Below are 27089 nucleotides of genomic sequence, written 5' to 3' on the forward strand. Positions count from 1 at the left end.
GTGAATTTTCATTTTGTGCTGACTTTAAGCTTTACTATTCAGTCTCTTAGCTGAAAAAAAAGAAAAGAATGAAGATATTTTATGCTAATATAGTTGTAGTATCCCCTTGCGGCAATGCTGAGGATTAATAAATTGTGGTCAGACATTTCAGTATGCAGCGACACATAAAATAGAGCTAGCTAAGCTAGAAGTGTCTGCATTTGTGTACTTGGCCTGGTTATGTTTTGGCCATATCAGTCAGAACTTCACTCTCTGTACTCTCTAATTCTGTCACTCTCAGTGGAAAATATCCAAACTACTAGGGCTGGACAATTAATCGAATTTCTAATCATGATTACAATTACAAATGCCACAATTACATAATCATTCAAAGAATAAAAAAAAAGTTTGCTTAAGATGTTTCTTTTTTTTCTTTTTATGGGTTAAGTTTTTTTTTCCCCATTGTTTTAATTTTAGTTTTATAATTAGTATATTACTATTTTCAATAGTAATATACTAATTATAAAACTTATAGAACTATAATAGTTTAAGCATTATAATACCATGCATATTTTTACTTTTTTTAATTAAAGAAGAAATCAAACCAATGTAGTTGACATTTGAGTCATAATGCTATAGAAAAGCAATACAAGTTTTTCAGGAAGGGTGTTTTCAGCTTGTTTATTTTTATATAAAAATATGGCATGTCATTGCTTCAAACAGTGGTATAAAGCTATTTAAAACATCATTCAATGTAAAATGTGATAATTGGAAATTAATAATGGCAATTACATTTTAAAGGGAATAATTGACAATTATGATTTTTCTCATAATCGTGCAGCCCTACAAACTACATCATCTGAACTAAGTCTACGATGATCAGAAAACAAAATATTTAATGTCCTAAATAAAGCTTATTTTTGGAGATTATTTTTCTCTCTTAGACAAGCGGCTCCCTGCTGGCTCAGGATGGCAATGACAGAACCATCACCTGCTCAGCCATTGAGAACAAGACAAAGCGTCATGTTTTTACAAACCCCAAGGTTTAAAAAGAGAGTTTATGTGGCATTGTCGTGTATTAAGACCCATTATGCAACTCTCAAGCAGCTTTATGTACCTCTAATGTGTGGCTTCAGCTGGGGAGTGCAGCCAAAAACTAGAATGAGTAGAGGGTTAAAAACAGCCAGCGCAGCACATACACACACATAGTGTGATTCAATATGGCCTCGGTACAGCTCTGTGGGTGGACAAGGCTAACGTTCTTCCTAGCTCTCACACACATATACACACCACGATCATCTCACTCTCATCTGCCTCCAATAACTGCAATCTTTTTCTCTCTCACTCTCTTCATCTCCCTTTTTATCTTTTCCTCTCTCTCTCTCTCTCTCTCTCTCTCTCTTAAAGAGATCTGGAGTGGTGAGCTGTAAGTGAGCAACACGCTCTTATGTGAAACATCAGTAAGAGGGTGAATGGAAATGAGAACAAACACAAACAGGATTAAAAACAAGACCGTTTATAACATAAAATGGCATGTCATATCAAACATATATATTTGTGCCCTTGTAATATTCAAACTAAGTTTACAAAGATCAAAGGAAATTAGTCTATACTCTAGAGAGCATCTGTCTCAGAGAGAGAGAAAGAGAGAGAGAGAGGACACATAAGCAGGGAAATGAATAAATGAGCCAATGAATAAGATGATAAACAGATAATAAGGCTTTCCCTGGAGACTGCAGGGGGGAAGAACGTTTACTGAAAAGGTTGCTTGTGGCTTTTCAGAGACTGTGAAACAAAAATTAAAAATAAAGGATAAATCTTTTAAATGTGTCAAGTGTATGTCCATGCATATGGGATGAATGACAGGACAGCACATAAACTGCAATGTGCCAAAAGAAATACATGCCAATAATGTTCACTAAAAATCTCATCTGAAACATACAGTAAAATCATCAAAACAAATTTAAAAATGACAAAAAAAAAAAAAATCTTGATCTTAATTGTCATGCTAACATAAAAGACGAGCAAATTAGACTACGAAACTTCTTTGAAAACAAACTGTAATTGAATCTTTTTTTTTACAAATTTGTAATTTTTTTCTAAACCTCTCCTTTCTGTGAGCATACTCCACTCTGATTGTGACTGGTCAGATGGCCCAGTCTGTTATGACTGGTCTACTGCTTACGGCGTGCAACAGAAACTAAACGCCTTTTAACATATTGGATTTTCAGTTCCAGAGTCTTTCTCAGCACTTGATACACAGTAGGGCTTTTCACAATATTTAACCCTATTCTAAACCCTGGGTGAACAGAATCCTGGGTTATCTTGCTTCACGTTTCACATTGCTCATAATTTACTTGGGGTTAACAATTAATCCTGGGTATTCATAAGCTGACGTTTCACATTGTACATTCCTAAACCCTAGGTTAACGTCCTTATTTGCAGTGTCGGTGTCATTGACTGGATAAACACAGCACGTGACGTCGCGACCTGTTTACATAAAAGCTAACATTGCGCATGTTGTATTGCCAACTGTAATATCAAGTTTATACTGAATGGACAATAAAGGTAAGAATAAAATGGTCTCTTCTTCACTCAAATTGTTGCATTTTCTGTCAGCAATTGTCAATTTTTCCTCTAAAATGATGCATTTACTGTTTATATACAATGCGCAGTGTTTCTGCGACTGTCCAAGGCAGGCAAATATGAGGCACGCGATTGGTTGTCTGTTGCTAAGCGTCTAGCTGTAACATCCTAACACTGCATCATTTAACACTATAGAAGTTTGGCACCGCAATGCGAGGTTAACACCACAAAAGCCGTGCTAACCGAGCAGGGTTTCATAACCCCAGGTAAAAAGTGAGGCTAACCCCGCTTCTAAATTACAAGTGTGAAATGTTCCATTACCTGGGGTTAAAGGCGGTGTTTAAAATGACAATAGCTGGGGGTTAAGTGCAGTGTAAAAAGCCCAAGTGATACAAACTAAATGGAGACGTTGTTTGCGGGCAGCCAATGAAACTGGAATTATACAAATTTGTTACATGGGTACGTAACAGGAAGCTGCCGACTTGTTTCAACAGTTCAGAATCAATTCTTTCATTTAGGAGACATCTTTATTTTTTGTGCAGTGCACTTTGATCTTTAAAACTTTGCAAGACTTTTACATTCACAAACAGCTACGCATTGCATGAAAGGTAATATTTGAAAAAGCATAATTGGGGCACTTTAATATGGGTAGAATTTAACACAGCTAGACTACTTAGTATCTGTTACATAAAATACTTCAATAAACCAACTTAAGTTTGAAAAACAAAAACAGCTGGGAAAAATTCAGAACAGCATGCAGCTATCTGACAGGGAGATGAAGCCATTAGACACTAAAGTAATGCACATCAGAGCCAGCCTACGGTTATCAATATTTAAGCATTACTAGATCATGTTACATCAATAACCTGCAACCACATGAATTCAGATACCAATAAACATTAATAAATTAGTTTATTCGACAGCTGATTTATTTTGATCAGCCAACGACAAGCTTCTGTTACATTTTGTAAGGTATAGCAGATTTAAGTCATCATGCATATGCATTAGTTTGTGTCCAACCAATATCTTGCATCATTACTATTTGATATTTTGGTTTCCGTTATGATGTCATAAGCATTTGTCTCATTTACATAAACAACCTAACTGTCAAATGGATGCTATTATGATTATGTAATAGACCACTTTAAATATATGATTTACAAGCAAATAACTTCACCTGCTTTTGTGCCAAGTTTGATGCTCTGGCAAGTCAATGTTATTTAAAAGTGATCCGTACAAGAACTGAAACTGAGATGACCACAGGTGAACTGGATAGCAGGTTGCTCTCAAGTTCAAAAACAATACAACGTAACTACAAACTACCTCGACCGTGTGTGATTCTAGCTAGAGGGACACATTTAAGGCAGAACTCTTGAGATTGTCCAAATGTGTTTTGCTCCTCTAAACGTGCATCTATGAGAGTACATGAGAGATGTGGTACGTGGGTGTTATATAGGACAGCTATCAAACAATGAGCTTAAGTGAATCATCGTGCTCTTTCTCCCTCTCTCGGGGCAATATCAGACACATCACACCCTGGAGAGCTGTGCCCAGGAACTCACTGTACCAACACACAAGAGAGATAGAGAGTTACGGCCAGAGCTCTAACGTTTATGGCATATTCACAACCCCGCTAACACGCGTGACTGCTTAAGTGTCAAAATGATGGAGCCCTATCGTGGTTATGTCCAGTTCACAAGGCTCAAAGCAGTTATTTTGGAAGGACACATACCTCAACAAACTATTAAAAAAACATTTTTGCCAATTGACAAGTGAAATATGTTTAAGTTGAATTACTAATTAATTAGAAATAAAAGCTAAAAGTGAAATGGTAATAATAATAATAAAAAAAAACTAATACAAATGACAAAAGCACATAAAATGAAACAGTAAAATGAAACATGTTTCTTTGTGAATGACAAATAAGTTACCTTATCTATATGCAGGAATTCACCTAATTAGTGAGCATAATTAGCCCTAAGACACTGGATTAGCCACCTGCTAACATACCACTAAGCTAGATGACTAGATTAGCCTTCTGCTTGCACATTAAATACACAAGGACTATTCTAGTATACAACATATGCAAGCTATTCAGAGGCTATTGCGCAAAGTGCAAAGGTTTGGGGTCAGTAAGATTTTTTATTTAAAGATGTTAATACCTATTATTAGCAAATATGCATTAAATTGAGCCAATGTTACAGTAAAGGCAATAGTACAATGATTTCTTACTGTTCATCACAGAATCCTGGAAAAAATAATTTTGTTTCCCATAAAATCATAACGTGTAAAAGTTTCAAGTTTCACAATATTACCGTTTTAATGTATTTATTTGATCAAATAAATGCAGCCGAGAGAATTCTTCGAAAAATATTCCAAAATCTCACTGACCCCAAATTTATGAATGCTGGTGTATTAAGCAAGATAATATTTACTGCTAAAATAATACTAGGCTAGTTTCCTGCAAAAACAGACTTTGGTAAAGGATTATCAACTTCTTGCCATGTAGTCTGGATTAATGTCATGATAATAATCTGCCCACTTCTGGGCAACTCAAAAAACGTTTGAAAAAATATCAAAATTATCCATTAACTGAGACTTTCCAGCATCTGGCCAGTAGGGAATGTAGGGAAGCTATAAAAAAAAACACAGTCCACTGAATCATTCCATCGCATTTGTACTGTAAACACAAAAAGAGCCATGGCCTAAATGGAAAGTTACACTAATGTTTTGCAGGGCATTCCCCATACAACAAGGGAGCTATTCTAAGATTACAGCCTACAGCCTATTCAGTGTCAACACTTATTTGCAAGGTAGTCCCTCCCAAACCACAAATGTACGTGTGTGAGAGAGACAGACCTAGACTTCGACACACACAGAAATGTATACACTAACCAGGCCTTGATTATTACATTACACAATACAGGCCCAAGACTCACCTGCTCGCAGGAAATAAATCAATCTCGAGCTCGTAAACCTTTAACATCATATTTAAAAGCTCGTTGATGTATTAATATTGTGCCCATAACTCATAAATCATACTGTTATGGATGTGTTTGGGTGTGAAGGCCTCTGGCAGGTGCAGGTAGGTGAACACACTCTCACACTCACTCACCCGCAGGGCGGCCAGGTCGATGTCATCCAGACTCCGCGTAGGTGCGTTTTCTGACATTTTTACGATTTCAGAAGGAAATTCAAAATGCGTACTCCAAAACTGCAGCTACGACCGTGATGTTATTTTATTAGTATGCTTCTTTCAAGGGACAGTTCAGAAAAACTTATGAGGTCCCCCGAGAAACATTTGGCTCGTCCCCGCCGCGACCAGTTTAACTGACAACAGCTGCAGGATTTCTGACCATAAATGTTTGTTTCTTCTTTATCGGAAAACAAAGGGTTCTTTAAGGATAAGTGATCCGGTTCTTCGGGCAAGTGTTAGCCGGAGACGATCGAGAAATGCCTAGCGAGCATTTATCGATGATAAAGGCTGAGGTTGAGCCTATAATCCTGAAGATTGCATGGCAACATTTACATGAGCTTGAATCAGATGTGCCACACTGCGCTCCGTCTCTACACTCATTTTGGCCACACTGCGTAAGTTAAGTCAAGCCTACCTCAGTCAAAAACAGTAGAATATTATATACACGAGCAGTATAAATCACAAAATATGTAAATAAATAGGCAGAACTTCAAGGTATGTGAAAAGCCGAGCTCCAAAACAGCGGCGCTCGTGATATCCGCGTCAATCTGCCACTGTAGCCGTCATGTTACGGCGCAACCCACGCACACGCCTTAAACAGGATTTCTGTGTAGATTTCGATGTCACAGTTCGGTTCAGTTAATGTCCACAGTTTTTAAAAGTCTCTACAATGTCTATCGGGTTGAAATACACGTTCCTGGTGTCAAAAACAAGAAGTGTTTACGTCGAATAAAATTCCGCCCGCCTGGCAAACTTTCATTCCCTCCTGATGTCAGTCAGCGGCACCTCCCGGTGGTGCGCAAAACCTCCGCCGAATTGTTGGAGAGAAAGAGAGGGGGAAGAACGGGAAATCATAAACAGGACCTTGTTTTTAGCTCGGACCCTTTAACGCAGCGACTCGTCACGATGCATACATAATAATATTATTATTCAGATATTCGCCATTGAGTCGCCTCGGGAATCAACTTTGCCCTTTTGCTGTAATCTCGTTTGTTTTGATGTGTCAGATTGAACTTCTTTCTCCTGTCTTGGTATGATCCTATCCTACTTCTGCTGTGGTCGGGCTGTGACGTCCCTCCTCTGCAAGAATACACAACACTGTTTTCCAGCCACTTTCCTTTTTTTCCTCCCTCCCCTACACTTCTTCTCACTCCCTTCTTCCTGGACTGTGCTACGGTGCTACAACAGGGACAAACTACCCGAATAAGCTTGTTACAATGGAGACAGGTGGTACCAGGTTAATGCCTCCATAACTTGAGCAGAACATAACCACACAAGTTTATTTTTTTAATTTGGGAGACTTTACATTGACTTCTATTGCTTTCATACTAAGTTAATGATTTTTCTGTCCTCAAACTTAACATTTTCAACACTTTTATAATTTAATATGTTTATTAAAGGGATAGTTCATCTGAGAAAAAAAAATAGTAAAGATAACATTCTGTCATGATTTGCCCACTTCATGTCGTTTTTTACTTTCTTCTGTGGAGCACAAAAGAGTGGTCATCACCACAACAGTTTACAACATTCTTCAAAATATCTCCTATTTTGTTCTGCAGAAGAAAAAGTCATTCAGGTTTGGAATGACATGAGGGTGAGTAAATTATAAAATGTTTATTTTTAGTCTTCTGTTTCTGTTTTTTTTTTTTTTTTTCTTTGCTCTTTAAAGTGACCTTGAGTTTAATAAGAAAGGCACTGTATAAATAATTGACTGTTGTTGGCTGGTCCTCACAATGTTGACGATTTCAGGCTTTACTACCTTTGTGGGACTAATTGGTCCTCACAATGTAGGCAAAACTTCACACACACACACAAATAACACAAAACATCTGAAGTAAATTAATATATTAGTATATTTATTCAGACGGAGAACAGATGGAGGAAAAATAATTGATTGCTCAATTGCTTTCAGACAGCTATGATATGTCATTTGTAGTCATTAATACAAAAATACATGTCATACGTGTAGACAAAAACACCATAAAACAGTTTTGAAAGTGAGTTTTAAAAATGACATGTAATCTAGGATCTTTATAGAAAGCATGCCATTGTAAAGACTGTAAGTCTGTTCTTCACTGCCTCCTTTTCATCTGAAGAAAATTCAATTTGCCGTCTATTCTAGCTAAGGACTATAGTAGACGTCCAGAAGTTGTGAAAACACATAGTGTTAGCCAAGATTCATTTAAGTATTAGTCTGTGAACTCAGTACGCTTTCTAATTAAAAACAATTGTATATACATAAAAAGTATAAAAATGTGCAAAAGTGGATAAGTGAATATCTGAACAGGTATAGAGTGATTTTTAAAAAAGCATAATTGCCAGTACATAAAGGTGATTGCTTCATGTGATTCGAATGTTACAGTATAATAATGATTGTGTCTCCAGTGGTCAAACCCTAAAACATTCTCTTTAAGTGCAGATAAAGTCACCTACAACATTCTACAGCATGACACGGTCAGATTAGTAATCATTTACAAAGTGGGGCATTGACAAAATTAGCTTTGCTTTTCTGGCCTCCAGTGTGCTTTGCACTTGTGTCGACACCCCCTCCAAAAAAAACCAAAGTGGAATCTTCTGGGCCACTGACATTATTGCATAACAATCATTTCTTCTGGTTGTCATGGAGATATGGGGGGGGGGGGGTGATAAATGTTGAGCTGAGACTCCCCTTGAATATCTCACCATGTTTGATGCCCCACCTGATCCCTGCTCCGTAACACTCCCCCCTACCTGTTTCAAAAAACATTACATAATTTTCCTGACCAAGTACGCCAGCACCCACAGTTTTCCCTGTTTTTACGGTTTGTCTATTTTTTCATGCTTCTTCTCGATCTTCCTCTCTCTTTCTTTCATTCTCTCTATCGCACTCTCAGCAGCCAAGACCAAGTCAGCTCTTTATACCCGTCACCATAACAACCACAAATGTTCTGACAGATTTGCTACCACTGCATTGAGAGGTGTAGTGCACGCAAGAAAGAAATAAAGAGAGAGGAAAAAGAAGGTAAAGCAATGCTATCCACCCACACACATTCACAACAATAAATGTACGTTCTGTTCCTCGGTCATCAAAAATACTCTCTCTCTCTCTCGCCTTATTCTCTCTTCTTTCCTTTCCTCGTTCCTCATTCCATCCACAATATATAAGCAGCACTTTACATCCTCTGCCATCTTAAATACTCAGATCATGACATTTGAGGCCATAATGGGCATTTGGGGAGAAGATCGATGTCATTTCGTTGTATCTTCATAAAATTAGCAACAGCACCGTGTGATTCTATTGGTATAAATACATTTATCTTCTTATACAAGATCATCATGTGTTTCTACACTGTATTTGGGTTAGTGTTCAGAGCTAATCATCCATTTACTACCAATACTTTCCAAACTTAAATGGACAAAAAGTGTGGCAGTTATCCACAGTAGCTTATAGCTTCCTGGATGTGTGATATTTTAACTCTAAAATCCATTTTGACTGGCACACTTCAAACTATTTGATGCTTTTCCCTGCTATGTCCACACGTCCATAGGAACCATTCCTTCTTTGCTTTTAAGTGATGGGAGCAAGTTCTCCTCGCACAGGAAATGCAGCGGGAAATGGACCAGGATGCCATGGATGGCCTGTAATTCTTCTCTGGCTTTTTCCGGGTCGGTAAGACTGAGGCTCTCCGCATTCATGTGCCCAGGCAATTCACGCAAATTTTGGATGGAGTCCAGTGGAAGACATCGGAAGACCTGCACAGTGGAGAAAAGGTACTGCAGTATATCCACTGGCCAACATTTATTTTAACATTCCGGAAATCTAATCCATAACTAGTACATGCAACCATAGAGATCTCTGGGATTAGCATTGTGAGTGTAAACATATGGATAATGATAGCGCAGAAGTGTATGGGAGTGGTGCTATTGTCTGCAGGACTACTGCACAACCTGCAAATTACAGTAATTGCAGGTTTTGTCATAGTTTAGACCGGCATTCAATGCATTTGTATCAGTTCAAATCCTGCACAGTGACTTTAAATGAAAACCTTTAGTTAAAGACATCAGATTCATAAATGGCATAGAGGGGGTGTGGAGAAATTAAGATCACAAGCTCTGTCCCTCACCTTCTCATAGATGATGGCATTTGTTTGGGCGATTTTGTTCCAAACATCATTGAAGAAATGATCACTGATTGGATCATCAATGTCCATGGTTGGGTCACATTTTGCTCCGAGAAGTACACTGAGGAGACGAGATAAAGGGTGAATTTAGACAGTTACAGTTTGCTTAACAGTATTTAGAGCAGTCGTTCTCAACCTTTTTGATTCTAAGGCCCCCCTCTGTCCAAGACAATATTCAAAGGCCTTTCTATCTACAGTAAGCTGACAAGTACCTCTGGTACTTCCGTTGTAATCAAAATAAACTCAAAATTAAGATGTTAGTTTAATGTACATCTTTATTCTTAGGGGCCATTTACACAACACTGTTAAACTAAAAATGTTTTGGCCATTCATTTACATAACCCCTCCCTCTTAGTTTCGGGATTTGGTTCATCACAGCATTTGTAAATTTTAAGATGGATAGACAGCAGCTCTGCTGTAACAGCATTCTCACCAAGAGTGACCCTTTCCAGAGTTCATTTAAAAGTCTGTGGATCTGAGTGTGATTGATGTGTGTGTGCATGTATGTATATATATATATATATATATATATATATATATATATATATATATATATATATATATATATATATATATATATATATATATATATATATATATATATATATATATATATATGCTTACATATATATATATATATATATATATATATATGCTTACATGGACCAAACAAAAGTACAAAAAAAAAAGAAAAGAAAAGATAAGAGAAAGTCAATCAAATGCTCTTAAAAAACTAGGACTAAAAATTGGCTAAGGTTGCACAATCTCCATCTATATAATCTAATTTCAAATTTTAATCATATCCAGAGTTAATTTAATAGCATTTTACTTACATAAGGGACAAGTCAACATCAAAAAAGGAAAAATATCAAAAACATATGTTCCACAAACTCATTTAGACTGGTACAGTGCACCCTTGGGGTATAGAAAGCCTGCAGAAAGTCTCATAAAGCAAATGTGAACTGTGAAAACTATTGTGCGAGGAGATTAGAGTGGAATAATTCAATCAAATCACAGGACCCAGAGATGGACATTAACACAATCACTTGAGGTCACATCCCAAGGCCAGCAGTGAAAGGTGCTGCAGACACACGCATCATTAGAAGTATCTCACTGTTTCCCTTGGCAACCAAGAGATGTTCTGGTAGCTGGCAGTATGGAACGCAGCGTGCCAACACAAATTGCTCTGCTCACACACGAGCACACACCTCTCTCTTTCACTCACACACTCCTACACAGACAGGGGAGAAGTTGGACAAAATGGGAAGCTGAGGTGCTTCACTGCACAAACACAAATCTATCATAGCTACAGAACCATTCTCATGTAGAAGAGATGGATTACGACTATGTTAAAGGTATTTCATGGAGAGAAATGCAAAAAGAAACAAAGTGATTGGCTATTGACTACTAATGATATCATACTCTTATCTCTGTCACTTATTTCCAATCAATTTTGCTTGACATAAGGTAGCGTATTGTGACAAATTGCATAAATTAAATGCTTTAATTTGTTACAGTCATTAAGGTCAGCTAATCTTGCAGATATCTGTGCCTCACAGGCTAAACATCCTTACCTCATAATGATTCACATCAGTAAATCATAAGTTTGTGATTCATCTTAAATGATTCATTTTAAGAATTAGCTCTTAAGTCTCATTTGTTGTGAATCAAACAAACTGTCATTCAAAAGTTGAGGTTTTTAAAAATTTTTGTTAAAGAAATTAGAAAGACACATTACATTGATCAAACGTTACAATAAAGATATTTATAATGTTACAAAAGATTTCTATTTCGAATAAATGCTGTTCTTTTGATCCTTCTATTTATCAAAGAATGCTGGAAAAAATGTAGAAAAATAAAGCGCAGATAATGAATGAATGACAAGGAAGCACAAAAAATGAACGTACAGTACACAATAGTAAATACAAACAACTGTTCATTGTTGGTCGCCAACAGTACTACAGCTCCAGACAATGACAGTCAAACCCAGTGTTACTCACATGTGGCGCTGAATCAAAGCAGCCTCCATGTCTGTTTTCAGGCCTTCCCACTCAGCTCTCTCTATTTCTAATATAAACGCGGTCCTAAAGCGCTTGCCCAGTCACAACCCTTTATTCCAGTGATATTCTTTTGAGCCGTTTTGTATTACGTTTCATCATCTCTCTTTCTGCGTTTTTTTTCTTCAAATCTCCCTCTTGCTCGTTCTCTCTCCCTGACCATCATACGCCCCCTAATGCTGATTGGTTAGACGTTTGTTGTTGGTGTTGGTCTGACTAACTTCTAAACAGTATAGTTGAAAAAATACATACCCCACCTTTAAAATGATTTCTGAAGGATCATTTGACACTGAACACTGGAGTAATGATGCTGAACATTCATTTTTTCACAATATTACTGTTTTCATTGTTTGTTTGTTTTTAAATCAAATAAATGCAGCCTTGGTGAGCATAACAGACTTCTTTCAAAAACATAAAAATATCTTGCAGACCCCAGACTTTTAAACAGTAGTGTACACTGGTTGCACTGTGCATATATGTTCTTGCTTGCAGTTTGCAGAGACAGCTCAGTAGAAAGATGTTTTCTTGCAATTATTATTTGGTAACTGGTTATTTTTGCATTTTTCAGAGCAATTTCATACATCCGGTTTTAAAAGCAAAATCGAAGCTACGTCACAGAATCTGACATAGATTCAGGCCTCAGAGTGTGTGATTGATAGGCTGCAGGGGCGGTAGAGGCCCAAATCTACGTCACACAGTTCTTAGCGTTTCTCTGCATTTATTCATGAGTAAGAGCTCGTTCAATCCATTCACTGCACTGTAGTATGCACAAGATTATAATTATGCATTTGGAAATATCACTTGTTTGCTTCTGTCTCATTGCCTAATATTGTTGTCATTCAGAGACATGGGTCGTAGGTGCTTGGTCCCTGCAACGCGAGCAGAGCAGCATGAGATCACATTAATGTTACAGTGTTGTTTGTATTTTGTCCATGATGCGGTCAGAACTGGAGTTTGAATACGAACTCATGGAAAATATGATTGTTACGATTGTTATGATCGGTTTCAGCGCGTAGCTCTGTGATGAGTTTAACAACACTCGCCACATGGATCATAGATCATATACAGACTGAAGAATGTGTGTTTTAAGTTTTTATAGATGTATTTCACACACTCTCCTGCACCAAACATGAACCAGCATGGTGTATGCATATTTCATGATGTCTTCTTCAAATGAAATATGCACAAATATGGACACCGATACAGTGGTGTATCTGAGCGCGATGATACAATGGATTATTCTAATACGCAAAAAAAGAAAGAAATTGTTGTTCTCTCCCATCTTCCCCCCTTCTACACTCCCACTTTTCCAGAGCTTTACATGCCCATTTTCTCAGACTTTTCTAGCTCTGAGGTGTGAACGACCAGGCTAAAACAAGGGGAGGGGGGTTTCAGGACACTTTAAAATTCCATAAAAGTTTTTTTCATGACTGCAGAAGACTCTGATGTAAGTTTCATATATGTGTTTGATTAACAGAAATCTTGACAACTTTAAAATATATGCTCTGGTGCATCTCTGTAGCTGTTTTGGACACATGTATACACACCTGAAGCACTCCTTTCGTAAGGCGAGTGCTAGTGGTCCAGCCTGGTACTCCTCTCCGTTCATAACTGAGGGAACTCTTTCCTCATCCTCGACCAGCACTGCCAGCTCACTGTCACGACTGCCCAGCATGCTCCTGTCATTGATGTTGGCCGACCCTGATAACAGCAGGAGAGGAAGGACATTTTGAAGAACAGGTGGAATGTGGTGTTCAGCTTCTTCATGCAAATACTAAGTATCTTGGGTCAGTGATTCCCAAATCCCAACCCAGGGTACAAATACCCCTGGCCTACATTTTTTGTATTTTGCTTTGTTAAACCCATATAAAACGGAAATAATTTAAAGACGGTCATCACATCGAAATTGAGCTTTTATGAAGATTAACTAAAAAGCACCATTAAAAGCACCTTTCTGATGGGTCTGTGGGGGGTTTCAAATGTTTATTTTTGTTGAAAGTCTCTTATGCTCACCAAGACTGCATTAATTTGATCAAAAATACAGTAAAGCAGTAATATTATGAAAAATTATTATGATTTAACATGACTGTTTTCTTTTAGAATATATTTTAAAATGCAATTTATTCCTGTAAAGAGAAAGCTGAATTTCAGCATCATTATTCCAGTCTTCAGTGTCACATGACATCCTTCAGAAATCAGTCTAATATGCTGATTGGGTGCTCAAGAAACATTTTTCATCATTATTATCTTCTTGTTATCACCTTTAATTAAAGTTTAAAACGGTTGTGCTGCTTAATGTTTTTAACTGTGATATTTATTTAAGATTCTTTGATGCCTAGATTTATTTGAAAGATAAATCTTTTATAACATCACAAATGCCTTTACTGTCACTTTGTATCAATTTAATGTCCTTGCTGAATAAAGGTTTTTATTTCTTTAAAAAAATCTGTCTGAAATCAATCTTTGAATGGTAATATACATTAAAAAAGGTTTTGAAATGTTGTCATGTCTCACCTATGATGTAGCAACGGTCGTCAGCGATGAGGGCTTTGCTGTGGACGTAGATGAGCTCTGTAACAGGGGATTGGCCGAGCTGAGAGTGTGTGCGCAGACCACACAGAGAAATATACTGTGTCCATTCGTCCTGCACTGATGAGATGATGAGACAGTCATTAAAACAATAAATGGCAAACCATCCGTGTGATTGGTTAATGGGTAGAATGATGTAATCCATGGTTAAAAAAAACAACAACATCAGATAAATGAAATAATTTAGTCACTTAAAAACAGACAGATGTGAAAGTAACATATGGACAACAAGACAGGATCCAAAAAATGTATTCTACCAGAGTGGCAGAATTACAGACAGCTAAATATGTTTCTGTCAGATACTTACTTTGTTCCTTTAATCTTGAAAGAATGGAGTGTTCTCCTCGATTAATTGTTCTACACAGAAAAAGTTCTGTTAGAAAAACACTATCACATATTTTGGGTGGTGAGTAGGGCTGGGTAAAAAAATAACGATTTCTCCATTTTAATCGATTCCCATTTTTATGAACCGATATCGATTCTTAAATCCCAAGAATCAATTAGTCTAGTATGTTTTCAGTTGATGAACGAGCAGAATATGTAGCGCCTCCTATCCAATAAATCGCAATAATCTTTGTGCTCAGATTTCAAATGACGTCCATCTTATTTTGAGATTCAAACCAGTAAGACCTTCGTTAATCTTCGGAACACAAATTTCGATATTTTAGTTGAAATCCGATGGCTCAGTGAGGCCTGCATAGCTAGCAATGATATTTTCTCTCTCAAGATCCATAAAGGTACTAAAAACATATTTAAATCGATTCATGTGAGTACAGTGGTTCAATATTGATATTATAAAGCGACGAGAATATTTTTGGTGTGCCAAAAAAACTAAATAATGACTCATTTAGTGATGGCCGATTTCAAAACACTGCTTCAGGAAGCTTCGGAGCAAAAATTAATCAGTGTATCGAATCATGATTCAGATTGCGCGTCAAACTGCCACGTCAAACGGCTGAAATCATGTGACTTTGGCACTCCGAACAGCAGATTCGACACACTTATTAATTTATGTTCCGATGCTCCAATGTTTTGAAATCGGCCATCTTTGTATATAAATAAGTTAATTTAACTTCAATATTATTATAGTAGTACCAACTGACTTACATGTGTGGTTTACAGCATTAGTTGATTTTTTTTTTTTTCCTCTAGAAAATGTGCCATGTACTGTAACTCATATCGAATCGAAATCGGAAGCGAAACGAAAGTATGTGAATAGTAATCGAATCGAATCATGAACACTATGTCAATACCCATCCCTAGTGGTGAGAGAGTGTGAATAATTGTAGATGTTTGGCTGGGCTGGAGTGTGTGTGTGTGTGTGTGTGTGTGTGTGTGTGTGTGTGTGTGTGTGTGTGTGTGTGTGTGTGTGTGTGTGTGTGTATACCTGTAGGTGAAGTGCAGTATAGCCTGAATGGCGTTTCCTCCACCCTGACTGATGTCACCCTCAAAGCCGGGCAGCAGGGGAATTACAACAAACACCCTGTACTTCTTCCCCTCACTATAACAATTCAAATAAAGCTTACAATTAATGCTAATAAACACAGAAACAATGCAGAATACATTTTATTTGACTGAACTTGTATTTTCAGAGGTAACACACCTGTGAGCCCGTAGGATCCGTTTGACAATAGCATCTCCGATGGTGTTGTGTACATTCTTCTCATCTGAGCAGCTGATGAAGAACTGATTCTAAAAGAGGAGGGACAGAGAGGGGTTTGTTTCATTTGTCTCACTTGTTTGCTAAACTCTAGGCATCTGGTACTGTAATAATGTGAACATCAAACAGACGTGGTGGACTGCATGATGTGATCTTTATAAAAGTTCTATTTCCATTAAAGCTGCTTTACCAGGAGCCAGAAACACAAAACAGTCTTAGGAATAAAATTCATATTATTTTGATTATTCTCCTTCTCAGATGTCAACCAACAGCAACAGACATCTTGTTTCTGGTCGTGGAATGTCTAAGATCTGCCTGCCATTTTATTCTTTAGAAAATAGATAATAATAAACGCAAATATTTGGGAACATTCTTATAAAATACCTAAATACATTTTTAATTAATTAATTCATATTCTTTCTTAAGAATTGTAACATCCATCTTAAATAATTAATATTTATTCATATCCATATTAAATAAAGACAAAAGTAAACTGTGGTACATAATTTAGTCTGGACAACAATATCAGTGTCTGTTGATGTATTTCAAGTTTTTAAATACTCAAATGTAAAGGTTTTAGCTTTCAATGCTTGTCAATATTGTTTTATTATTTTTTTCTGTATGGACACAAACATTTCCTCTGGATGTAGTTTAAGCATATCAGTTACGTTTCTTCTTAGCTTAACTGACTCGCATTAGGACCCTGTTTCTGAGCATTAGGCGAGAGCAGTGGGCTATTGTGTGTTGCCAGCTGAATGCAGTAGAATCACATGATCCAAGTGGGAGAGAACACTGCAAACAACTCCACAACACTGAGACTTTGTGTGTGAACAGAGCACAATGTCTGTTCAGCTGTGTGTGCGTGAAGTCTTATGAGTCAGAGGCAAATGCTTTTGGTAAGGTCATAGAGAGAGTGTTACCTCTAGATAAATGTAATGCTGGCTGTTCTCAATAACATGCACATAGGCATTAAGGATAGAGTGTTCACATGTGCCAGCGGACCAGCGATCGACAGAACGAAGAACCTGCGAGGGGATAATGAAAGAGAAACAGATGTATATAAATGATGATGGCAAAAAACTAAATAAATTAAATGAGAAAAGAAAACATGTACCTGTACAGAGGCTTTTGTGGCTCCAGGGATTGTAAATGGCAACTTATCTGCTGTGTAGTGAGATTTCGGCAGTAGGTACGGGTAGAAGTCATCCTTGTACTTGTTCTTAAAGATCTTAAAAGACAAACAGAATGTAAGAAGAAAAAGCAAAGGTAGAAGTTTCTAGTGTGCACGTAGATTAAAAAACAATCACTAAAATCAGTCATTTGATTTCTGACCTTAGTGAAGTTCCAGCGCTGAATGAAGTGTCGTGCAAGATCTCTGGCTGCTTTCCCATGATGCACCGCACCCAGGTCTCGCCAGGGGATGCGTGGCACCTGAGTTCTGTCAACATTGTCTGAGGGGGAAAAGGCAGAAGTGACACTATTGGCTATACTCACATTCAATATTCCACCATCCGTGTTCTTGCAAAGCATAAACATAAGAATTCTGTCCTTTTGAACTTTCTATTAGTCAAAGAATTGTGAAAAAAAAAAAATGTATCATGGTTTCCAATAAAATATTAAGCAGAACAACTGTTTGTAGATTAGCAGAACAACAACACTGATAATAAGAAGAAATGGTTCATGAGCACCAAATCAGCATTAGAATGATTTCTGAAGGATCATGTGACACTGAAGACTTCAGTAAAGATGCTGAAAATTCAGCTTTGCATCACTGAAATAAATTACATTTTAAAATATATTAAAAGTTATTTTCAATTATATTTAAAACATATTCCAACAGACATTTTCAAATAATATTTCAGTGTTACTGTTTTTACTGCACTTTTGATCAAATGAATGCAGCAAAATAAAAAACTACTGAACAGTACTGCACGTTTATTATTATTTATTTATTTTCATATTTTTATATAAAAATATATATAATAAAATATATAAGATTATACAGTATCTCACAGAAGTGAGTCCCCCCGTCACATTTTTGTAAATATTTTATTTTATCTTTTCATGTGACAACATTGAAGAAATGACACTTTGCTACAATGTAAAGTAGTGAGTGTACATCTTGTATAACAGTGTAAATTTGCTGTCCCCTCAAAATAACTCAACACACAGCCATTAATGTCTAAACCGCTGGCCACAAAAGTGAGTACACCCCTAAGTGAAAATGTCCAAATTGGGCCCAATTAGCCATTTTCTCTCCCCGGTGTCATGTGACTCGTTAGTGTTACAAGGTCTCAGGTGTGAATAGGGAGCAGGTGTGTTAAATTTGGTGTTATCGTTCTCACCAAAGAAAATACACTAACAAGACACGACACTTAAAGGGGCTCTATGTAATAATGACACCCAGTGTTCAAAATAAGTACTGCAGTCCAAATTCAAAATATTGTTTGGCCCGCCCCCTCGTTCAAAGACACGGGTTGCCAGCAACAATAGGGAGCGCAATTCACAATGAAAGCTGAGGAGACTTACACACAGCAAGCTGATGAGTTGATTTATCTCTTTTAATATGCTGTCTTTCATAAAGTTATTTAGATGGATGCAAAGGCTTTTTGGATCAAATAGAATCTGCGATTCTCTGACCCAGTTTGTTTGCTGGTTTCCATGGTTGCAATATGTGGTGTTCTCCGCCAACTGGCAACCTGTGATGTCGAAATACTATTGGATAACTGGAAGCACATGGTTTCACACAGACCAAAACAAAGACAGAAATTCCGACACGGAACGCACATTTTCAAAGTAGAATATCTGGCTGTAGCATTGTTTTTCTGAGAAACAAGTAGGTGAACTTAGCAAGTTTCCTAAATATCTCCAAACATATTGGGGTATTTTTATGCTTTATTAAAGTAAAAATCTTACATAGAGCCCCTTTAATAGAACGTTCCATTGCAACACCGGTGCCCAGAAGCAGCCCTACGTTTCCAGCATTTTGGGGTGAAAGCGAGTCGGCAGTCCACTAGTTTCTATGGCAATATCAGCTGCTTTGTTACAAAAAACGTACATTAAAGCTGAAATCCAACCTGAATGATGACAACACAGAATAAAATACTATCACTAGTGATCATCAAATTATTTTACACACTTTGTGTTTAAGTCTTCCACTTTTTTCACAAAACCTTTGCTCTCTAGAAACCCAGTCAGTTTGGGTTAAAATTCTTTTAAGTTCAAGTATTAGCATTATAAACACTGAATTAATACCAACATATGAAATTAAATTAAGGACATGCATCAAAAAATTGGGAATGTTGGACAATAAATATATGAATATAACAGCTTGATTTTGCAGTGTTGTCTAATGTCCGTTAAAGCAAAAGTGTGTCCAAAAGTGTGAATTATGCGATAACAGACACAGCAATGCATCATGTATTATAAGACTGTTATATTTGTAGCGTGATCCATTAAAACGTACAATATAGCCTATTTCAACTCAGACCTAGATATTACTCCACTAGGTCTGAAATATATTGTTCGCTGCAAACATGATGATCTTACATTTTTTAATTATTAATTTACTATTAATAAATTTGTAAAGTTGCATAAAATGGAAATACTCAATAAAGTAGGCTAACTACGTTACCTCAGATGGTTGAATTTTTGGATTTCACAACTGGTAAAATAAAACATATATAAGAAAATACAACATTTACTGTAGGAGCCATACAATTTACTGGTGACTTAATTTTAAAAACTTAATTTTCTATTGCGCTTCAGATTTGGCAGTGAAATTCACCGATTTTGGGTACGTAAGATGTGAAGGATTCTATGGTCCAGTTAGTATTTTCACCCCATAATGACGGATGCGCTACCGGAGCGCCATCTAGTGGCTGTTACCCAATAAGTATCAAAGTGTCGCCTCTTGGGTTCTATACACTCTCTCATACTGGTCACTGGAAGTTCAACATGGCACCTCATGGCAAAGAACTCTCTGAGGATCTGAAAAAAAAACATAAAGATGCCGTAGGCCAGTGGTTCCCAACCTTTTTTACACCAAGGCACCCCTCTTCTCCGAATCAATACTGTGTGGCCCACCTCGCCCTTCCCTTTTTTGTTAATTTACAAAAACATTTGTATTGTAGTGTTATTACATTTCAACCCCATGTTATTATTTCTTTAAAGAAGAAACTCAAGATAGATTTAAACCTTCAGAGTTCTTTTTTTCAAACATACTTTGCAGACATTCTTTACAACTTAAAAGTACTTACTCTGCTCTGCAATACAGTAATACAGAGGAGCGCAAGGTCTCTAACATCCACCAGCTCCATGATGTTGTCATGGAGGAGCGGAAGAGGACTCCAGTGTTAATATTGACACTTTTGACCCAATTTGGACATTTTCACTTAAGGGTGTACTCACTTTTGTGACCAGTGGTTTAGACATTAATGGCTGTGTGTTGAGTTATTTTGAGGGGACAGCAAATTTACACTGTAATACAAACTGTACACTCACTACTTTACATTGTAGCAAAGTGTCATTTCTTCAGTGTTGTCACATGAAAAGACATAATAAAATACAAAAATGTGAGTGGTGTACTCACTTCTGTGAGATACTGTATATATATATATATAATGTTATCTAGCAGACAAAGAGATCTTGTTTGACAACAAGCAATGCATATAGCTTATCTGAGTTTCTATAAACACTATATATGTCACTCACTATAAACTTAGAGCGAATATTTCCCGCATCTAATATATAAAGTTAAGTCATTTCCAAATTAGGTTGTAATTAAAAAAATTATATTTATAAAAAGATATTCAAGTGTTAGAGGGGTGATTAAAATCATATGCAAGTAATTATGTAAGTCTATGTTGGACTGTGTACCTTGATAGGGTTGATCCAGCTGTGTCCAATCTCTCTTGATAAAGTTGCTGTAATCTTTTCCCAGCCACAAGAGGGCATTGCAGCTCAGATCGACTTCATCCTCACACTCTGACGCAGATTCTGTCAGAGGAACTGCAGAGCCATCTACAGTATCAGACTGAGTGAGAAAGAGGGAGAGGGAAGGTAAAATAGAAAAATTAAACAGGGACAGATGAAGAGTATGGGATCATTTAAGGATATCATCATGTCTACTGGTCACAACTGTACCTCTGCATGATTGGCCTGTTTCTGGGGTTCCAAATCACTCAGCCTGTAGTCGCTGTCATCCCACCTCCCAAACGCAAGATCCAACCCACCCACAAAGGCCACTGATTGGTCGATGGCAACCATTTTCTCGTGATGGGCCCAGAGGAACACAACTGAGGCCACATGATCAGGGTGACGCATCACCTAGGGCAAAAGAGATATAGAATGAATCATCTATAACATTTCCCGGAAAAAGAACACATTAAGACAGCTTCCATGATGTAAAAAGGAGGACTAAATTGGGAGGGAGAAGAGAACAGCAGTATGAGCAGATGTTTGTAGTACATCAGACCTTTATATTGGGGTGCAGGTTCATCAGTTTTCTCTTGCTGTAGCCGCTATTGATACCCAGAGCCAGTTCCACCTCCTTATACAACAACACACACACCTTCACTCCCTGTTCCTAAACACCACACACACACACACCAGGTAATGTTAGAGTTCATGGCCATCAAACACTTACATAGTTTAACAGATGGACTGCATTTTAAGATAGATAGGGAATACAATTTATGAAATGTACAAAGGAATAAATGTAATGTAAAAGGGCTTTCCCCCATACTGCTTTGCGTTTGAGAATCTTGTCCAAGCGCCAGTATGTTCCTGTTGCTGGACGTTTGAGGAAAATCTCTGGACTGAGCCTGTAGAGAGAAAACTTAAATGTCTTTACAACACTTTCAATCACACATCTATTTACAATACATGAAATATAATATGACAACATACAGAACAATAACATCACAGTATTGCACAACTGAATCTCAGATTATTCCCAGCATCCGAATAAGTGTACTTCGCTAGTACGCTACAGTTCAAAAATTTGGATTTTGTAAAATTTGTTAATGTCTTTAAAAGAAGTCTCTTGTGCTCACCAAGTCAAATAAAATGTAAAATAAAATATTATTACAATTTTAAAACTGTCTATTTGAATATTTTTTAATTGTAATTCATTTATGTGATGCAAAGCTGAATTTTCAGCATCATTACTCCAGTCTTTAGTGTCACATGATCCTTCAGAAATCACTCTAATATACTGATTTAAATAGAAACAATTATTTTGTAACATTATTGTAACATTAGATCCAAATTTTCTGTAATATTATAAATGTCTTTACTGTCACTTTTGATCAATTTATATGTCCTTAAAACTTACTGATCCCAAACCATTGAATTGAAGTGTATAGCATACGAAAAGCATTAAGGCACATGAGTAGTATGTCCACAGGTAAAAATACCTAGATGTCCCGTGTTTCAAAGAATGCATTACTATCATCATTTGTAAGTCATCACTGTACAATCATCATTTGCATTAATGGAATAGAACAGTGACGCAAACAATATTGTGGGTTACACAGCAATGTCAACATGGTGGAAGCAGTAAGTCTGGATTGTATATATACCACACACATCCAATATTGTGATTTTTACTTGTGTGCAAAATTGGAATGTCGCATAAAACATTTGCAAATAAAGCACCATTTCCATCCAGTGAGCTGAAGAGAACAAAATCGTCACATCCTGATAAACTGGCACTAATTATCACTAAGAAAAATGGAAGTTGCTGCAGTAGGACACTGCTGCATATAATAACTTTGTATATAATAATGTACTTGTGCCTCAGAGTGTGCAGATGAAACACAATAAAATTATCTTACTTTCAGAAGCAAAGCCTGCTGTTTTGAAGTCAAGTAAGACAGTTCTGGGATGTCATTAGCCTATACTGATGTATGCTGTGCATATATACTATGCTGTGCAACAAGATCAATCTGCTGGTTGGTCCAGTTATACTGTCCCATCACAAAATCACGTCTTTTTTAACATGCAGCAAAGAAATTTATTCGGTAAATGTGTTTCCGTCATAGTTTATGCTCATGTTTTCTTACCGGATAAAAAGTTTAATTAAATTGAGCGCGGACATTTTTTATGCATATTTTTAGAATTTATGTGCATTTTGGCATTTCCATCCAGTGTTTTTTATGTGATTTCCCAAAATGCGCATTAAAATAGATGGATGGAAACATAGCTATTGACAGTATGTGACATGTACTGTACATGTGTGTGTGGTAGCACACTGACCACCAATCAGTGATGAAGATCTCCTCCTTGGCCTGTTCCAGTGCATCAGCCAGGTCTGAGAAATAGCCATTCCCGTTAACATACCTGTCAATAAACCAGTAAGTCATTTAATCAATACTCACTTCATTACACTTACTAGTCAATCAATCTTTGAATATAAATACATCCAAGGACATATTATGTAAATGAACACACCACTTTGTGAGGGTGTCCGGCCTGGGTGGGGCGAAGCCTTCGAAGCGATGGGTCTGGTGGAAATCACAGCGCTCAGAGAGACTCCGAATCTCATGACTCCACCACTGGGCCTGCCTGTAGCTACTGCACTTAATCACCAGCTTCCTACAAAACACACACACCAGCTGTTTCTGCACAAGTCTCTGTAATAGTCTGTATCAGTAGTGGGAAGACTTCCTGATATTGGTCCTCAGACTCCAGTATTTTACCTGCTGAAGTTCTCGATGCAGACACCGTACTTGGTATCAGTGTAAACACGTCCAACCAACACTTTCAGCTCAGGGTCAAACAGCAGAACAAACGACACATTGCCGGGATCTCTGATCACAACAACAAAAATCAATTACAAAAAACATTAGAATGTAACATTAATAATTAATCCACATTAAATATGAGTATTGTAATAAACAATAAAAAAATGCTGAGTCTATTCAGAGCAGACTCCAGCAACATTTTATACACAGAATAAAAAGTATAAATGAATGATTTCAAAAACAATACAAAGAACAAAATAATTTTGTCAGGTTCACATTTATTAATTTTTAAGGAAATTAAGACTTTCTTCAGCAAGGATACATTAAAATGATCAAAGTAATAGTAAAGATATATGTAAATAAATAAATGCTCTCTCTAACTTTCTTAGTCATCAAAGAATCTTAATATTAACCAGCACAATTTTTTTTTAACATTAATCATAAGAAATGTTTCCTGAGCACCAAATCAGCACATTAGAATGATTTCTGAAAGATCATGTGACACTGAAGACTGGAGTAATGATGCTGAAAATTCAGCTTTGCTATCACAATTATTACAATTTAAATAAATTGTAATAATATTCAATAATATTTCTGTTTTTACTATATTTTTGATCAAATAAATGCAGCCTTGATGAGTATAAGAGACCTCTTTCAAATGCATAAAATATAGCAAGAGTGTAAAATAGTGCAAGAGGGTTGAAAGAAAGTTTTATATAGATAAACAACATATGAAGAGGAAGTCCACACACCCAGATGAGGCCAGTCAGTCACAGAGACAACACCTCTGATTGCTCTTTATGAAGATATGTAAACAAGCACGAGCATGAAATTTCACTAAGCACTGGAAAGACCTTGAGGTTGTCAAAGTCAGGCAAATATTTTATCATGGGGCGGTCAGAGTACCGGCAACATGTGAGAAATGCCGGTATGCAAGAAAAAGCGAGGGTACGCTAGATGAAAGTACAGAAGTGCCTGTACTGCGTACCGGTGCATACCGGCCCACTTCAAGCATTGCCCTCAGGGCTTTTTACTAGCACACAATAAAGGGCTGGGCAAAGTTTCACCTCTGTTTTCAAGGAAACGATTGTGTTTTCTAGAATTGTTTGGCCTGTTTGGCATACAGACATGATGCATGGTTACTGCAACTAACCTAAACAGACTCAAGCTACAAAAGTGGAAGGAAGAAATATGAGTCATTTCATTCCTGAAATATTTTAAAATGCAGTTAAAACACTGACAGAGGCATTCAGTGCTATGCAACTAAGTGGTTAAATGTGACACTCCTGACATGTGCAAATTTATTTTAAATTGTATTAGAGATACACACTTGTGATTGTCCTTTAAACACCTAGTGACTATTCTGATTATTGACACAACACTGATGACCTCTGTAACTCATATAGTATAACCTGTCTGACAGGCTTCTAGTCCAAGCACCAACTCCTACATTATTTCCAACTACATCTTTAAACTTTCAATAACCTTGTGTGATTTTGATGCTGGAAGTAAGCTGCAGGCTGTGAGAGATCAATATTTGTTTTGGGAGACAATCCTTTCTATCCTACATTGTATAATATTGCATAAATGAAACATGCTAGATGTTTCGTCTAGCATCTGTGGTAATCAGCATTTTCTGAGGGTAAAATTAAAGGTTTGCCACAGGACAATAAAGAGTTCTGAAAAATCTGACTCATACTGATGGGCAATAAATTAAAAATAGCTGGTAAATTAAAAAGAAAGAAATTGCTTGTGAAAAGAAGTGGCTGTGTGTTCTGATCCATTCACAGCTTTTATATAAAGGCATGCTGTAACATGAAACAAAAGAAAATAGCATGAAGCAATGTGAGGTAACAGTCAGATGAGATAACAGTGCACATGTTGGTATATTTGTTTTGTTTTAAACGCATTAGGGTTGTGCCGATAGATGATAGTATCAAGATGATAACTGGCTCAATTTTCCATTAATGTACTAAATTATTATTATTATTTTTGTTATTATTATTATTACCAGGCTAGTATTATTATCAGATTAAAGCTGCTGTCTGCGATTTTTGGCCCTCTAGCAGTTAATAAACAGAACTGCACGCGTCTTGCGGAGGAACATTCTAGCCGGAGCTACTTTTCTCTGTGTAAGTCTATGGCGAGTCACGCAGTTTCTGTGATACTCTGTAGCGGGTCCTACCAGTCCGGTCTGAAATAGTCCGAATATAAACACTTATTATAAGTGTACCATAATGATTCAGGATAAGACAAAAACACGGTTTGGAAAATGAATTCATGTTGTATATTCTCATAATATCATTTTTGTAAATTTTTAACACCAAAAAAGTTGTGGACTGCAGCTTTAATATTAGGACCTATAATTAATTTGCCTTACCTAATTTCATGATGACATCACCAAATACTTGTGACACCAACATGCGCGTATCAGGATTGAGGACTGCTCAATGAAAAATGTTTTCAAAACAGACTACAAAACTACATCCCACATCAAAATTTAATTGCAAGGTGATCCATTTACAAATATTCAAGAGTGTTTGTTATAAAAGAGATGCATCATTCTTAAACCATTATACAAAAACAGCATTGTTTTGCTTAGTTTACATAGCACATTAACAGAACAGAACAAGCCAAAAGCTTGGTCAGTTTTTCCTTTCACTTTCAGGGAATAATTGACTGTGGTTTGAGACTCCTTCACTGGCATAGCTCTCATGCAAAGTTTGCAAATTACATGTGTGATATCCACAGGCTTACCTTTTGGTAGAAATATTTCTATGAAACGTGACATTTTTCTTCATCACCGTCTTTGTTCGCAAAATAATGTAAATAATTAAATAAATGGGTAAATAAGTAAATAAAAAAGTTAACTATTGAACCCCCCTGCGCTCAATAATATTGTGTATGAGCATATCGGCCAACACTAATTACTTACAAAGCACTAAATGGTTTAGCTCCCCAGTACCTGAGCGAGCTCTTAACGCATTATAGTCCTTCATGTCTATTGCGATCTCAGAATTCTGGCCAGTTGATATTACCTAGAATATCAAAATCAACTGCAGGCGGTAGATCCTTTTCCTTTTTTTTAGCACCTAAACTTTGGAACAGTCTTTC

General features: G+C 36.8%; 2 protein-coding genes across 9 annotated transcripts in view; both read right to left on the reverse strand.

Moving 5' to 3' along the window:
* Positions 1 to 6898, reverse strand: part of mink1 (misshapen-like kinase 1) — a 47378-nt gene extending 40480 nt beyond the window's left edge. For 2 of the 3 annotated variants that reach the window (XM_067407063.1, XM_067407062.1), the window contains exon 1: positions 5681 to 6897. In XM_067407063.1, the coding sequence (XP_067263164.1) occupies positions 5681 to 5737 (57 nt within the window). In that variant the 5' untranslated portion in view covers positions 5738 to 6897. Of the gene's footprint in view, positions 1 to 5680 lie in introns of all 3 variants that reach the window. The other variant, XM_067407061.1, reaches the window with a different exon arrangement.
* A 707-nt stretch (positions 6899 to 7605) lies between these two features.
* pld2 (phospholipase D2) overlaps positions 7606 to 27089 on the reverse strand; it is a 35632-nt gene continuing 16148 nt past the window's right edge. For all 6 annotated transcript variants that reach the window (XM_067405811.1, XM_067405815.1, XM_067405817.1 and 3 more), the window contains 17 exons: positions 23931 to 24041; positions 23683 to 23826; positions 23488 to 23571; positions 21974 to 22052; positions 21704 to 21814; positions 21373 to 21555; positions 21106 to 21262; positions 17560 to 17678; positions 17342 to 17455; positions 17148 to 17252; positions 16171 to 16259; positions 15955 to 16068; positions 14875 to 14924; positions 14493 to 14627; positions 13526 to 13679; positions 9865 to 9982; positions 7606 to 9493 (listed from right to left, as the gene is read on the reverse strand). In XM_067405811.1, the coding sequence (XP_067261912.1) occupies positions 9269 to 9493; positions 9865 to 9982; positions 13526 to 13679; positions 14493 to 14627; positions 14875 to 14924; positions 15955 to 16068; positions 16171 to 16259; positions 17148 to 17252; positions 17342 to 17455; positions 17560 to 17678; positions 21106 to 21262; positions 21373 to 21555; positions 21704 to 21814; positions 21974 to 22052; positions 23488 to 23571; positions 23683 to 23826; positions 23931 to 24041 (2092 nt within the window). In that variant the 3' untranslated portion in view covers positions 7606 to 9268. The remainder of the gene's footprint in view (positions 9494 to 9864; positions 9983 to 13525; positions 13680 to 14492; positions 14628 to 14874; positions 14925 to 15954; positions 16069 to 16170; positions 16260 to 17147; positions 17253 to 17341; positions 17456 to 17559; positions 17679 to 21105; positions 21263 to 21372; positions 21556 to 21703; positions 21815 to 21973; positions 22053 to 23487; positions 23572 to 23682; positions 23827 to 23930; positions 24042 to 27089) is intronic.

This window comes from Chanodichthys erythropterus, chromosome 13, assembly GCF_024489055.1.
Source record: "Chanodichthys erythropterus isolate Z2021 chromosome 13, ASM2448905v1, whole genome shotgun sequence".
NCBI classification, from domain to species: domain Eukaryota; kingdom Metazoa; phylum Chordata; class Actinopteri; order Cypriniformes; family Xenocyprididae; genus Chanodichthys; species Chanodichthys erythropterus.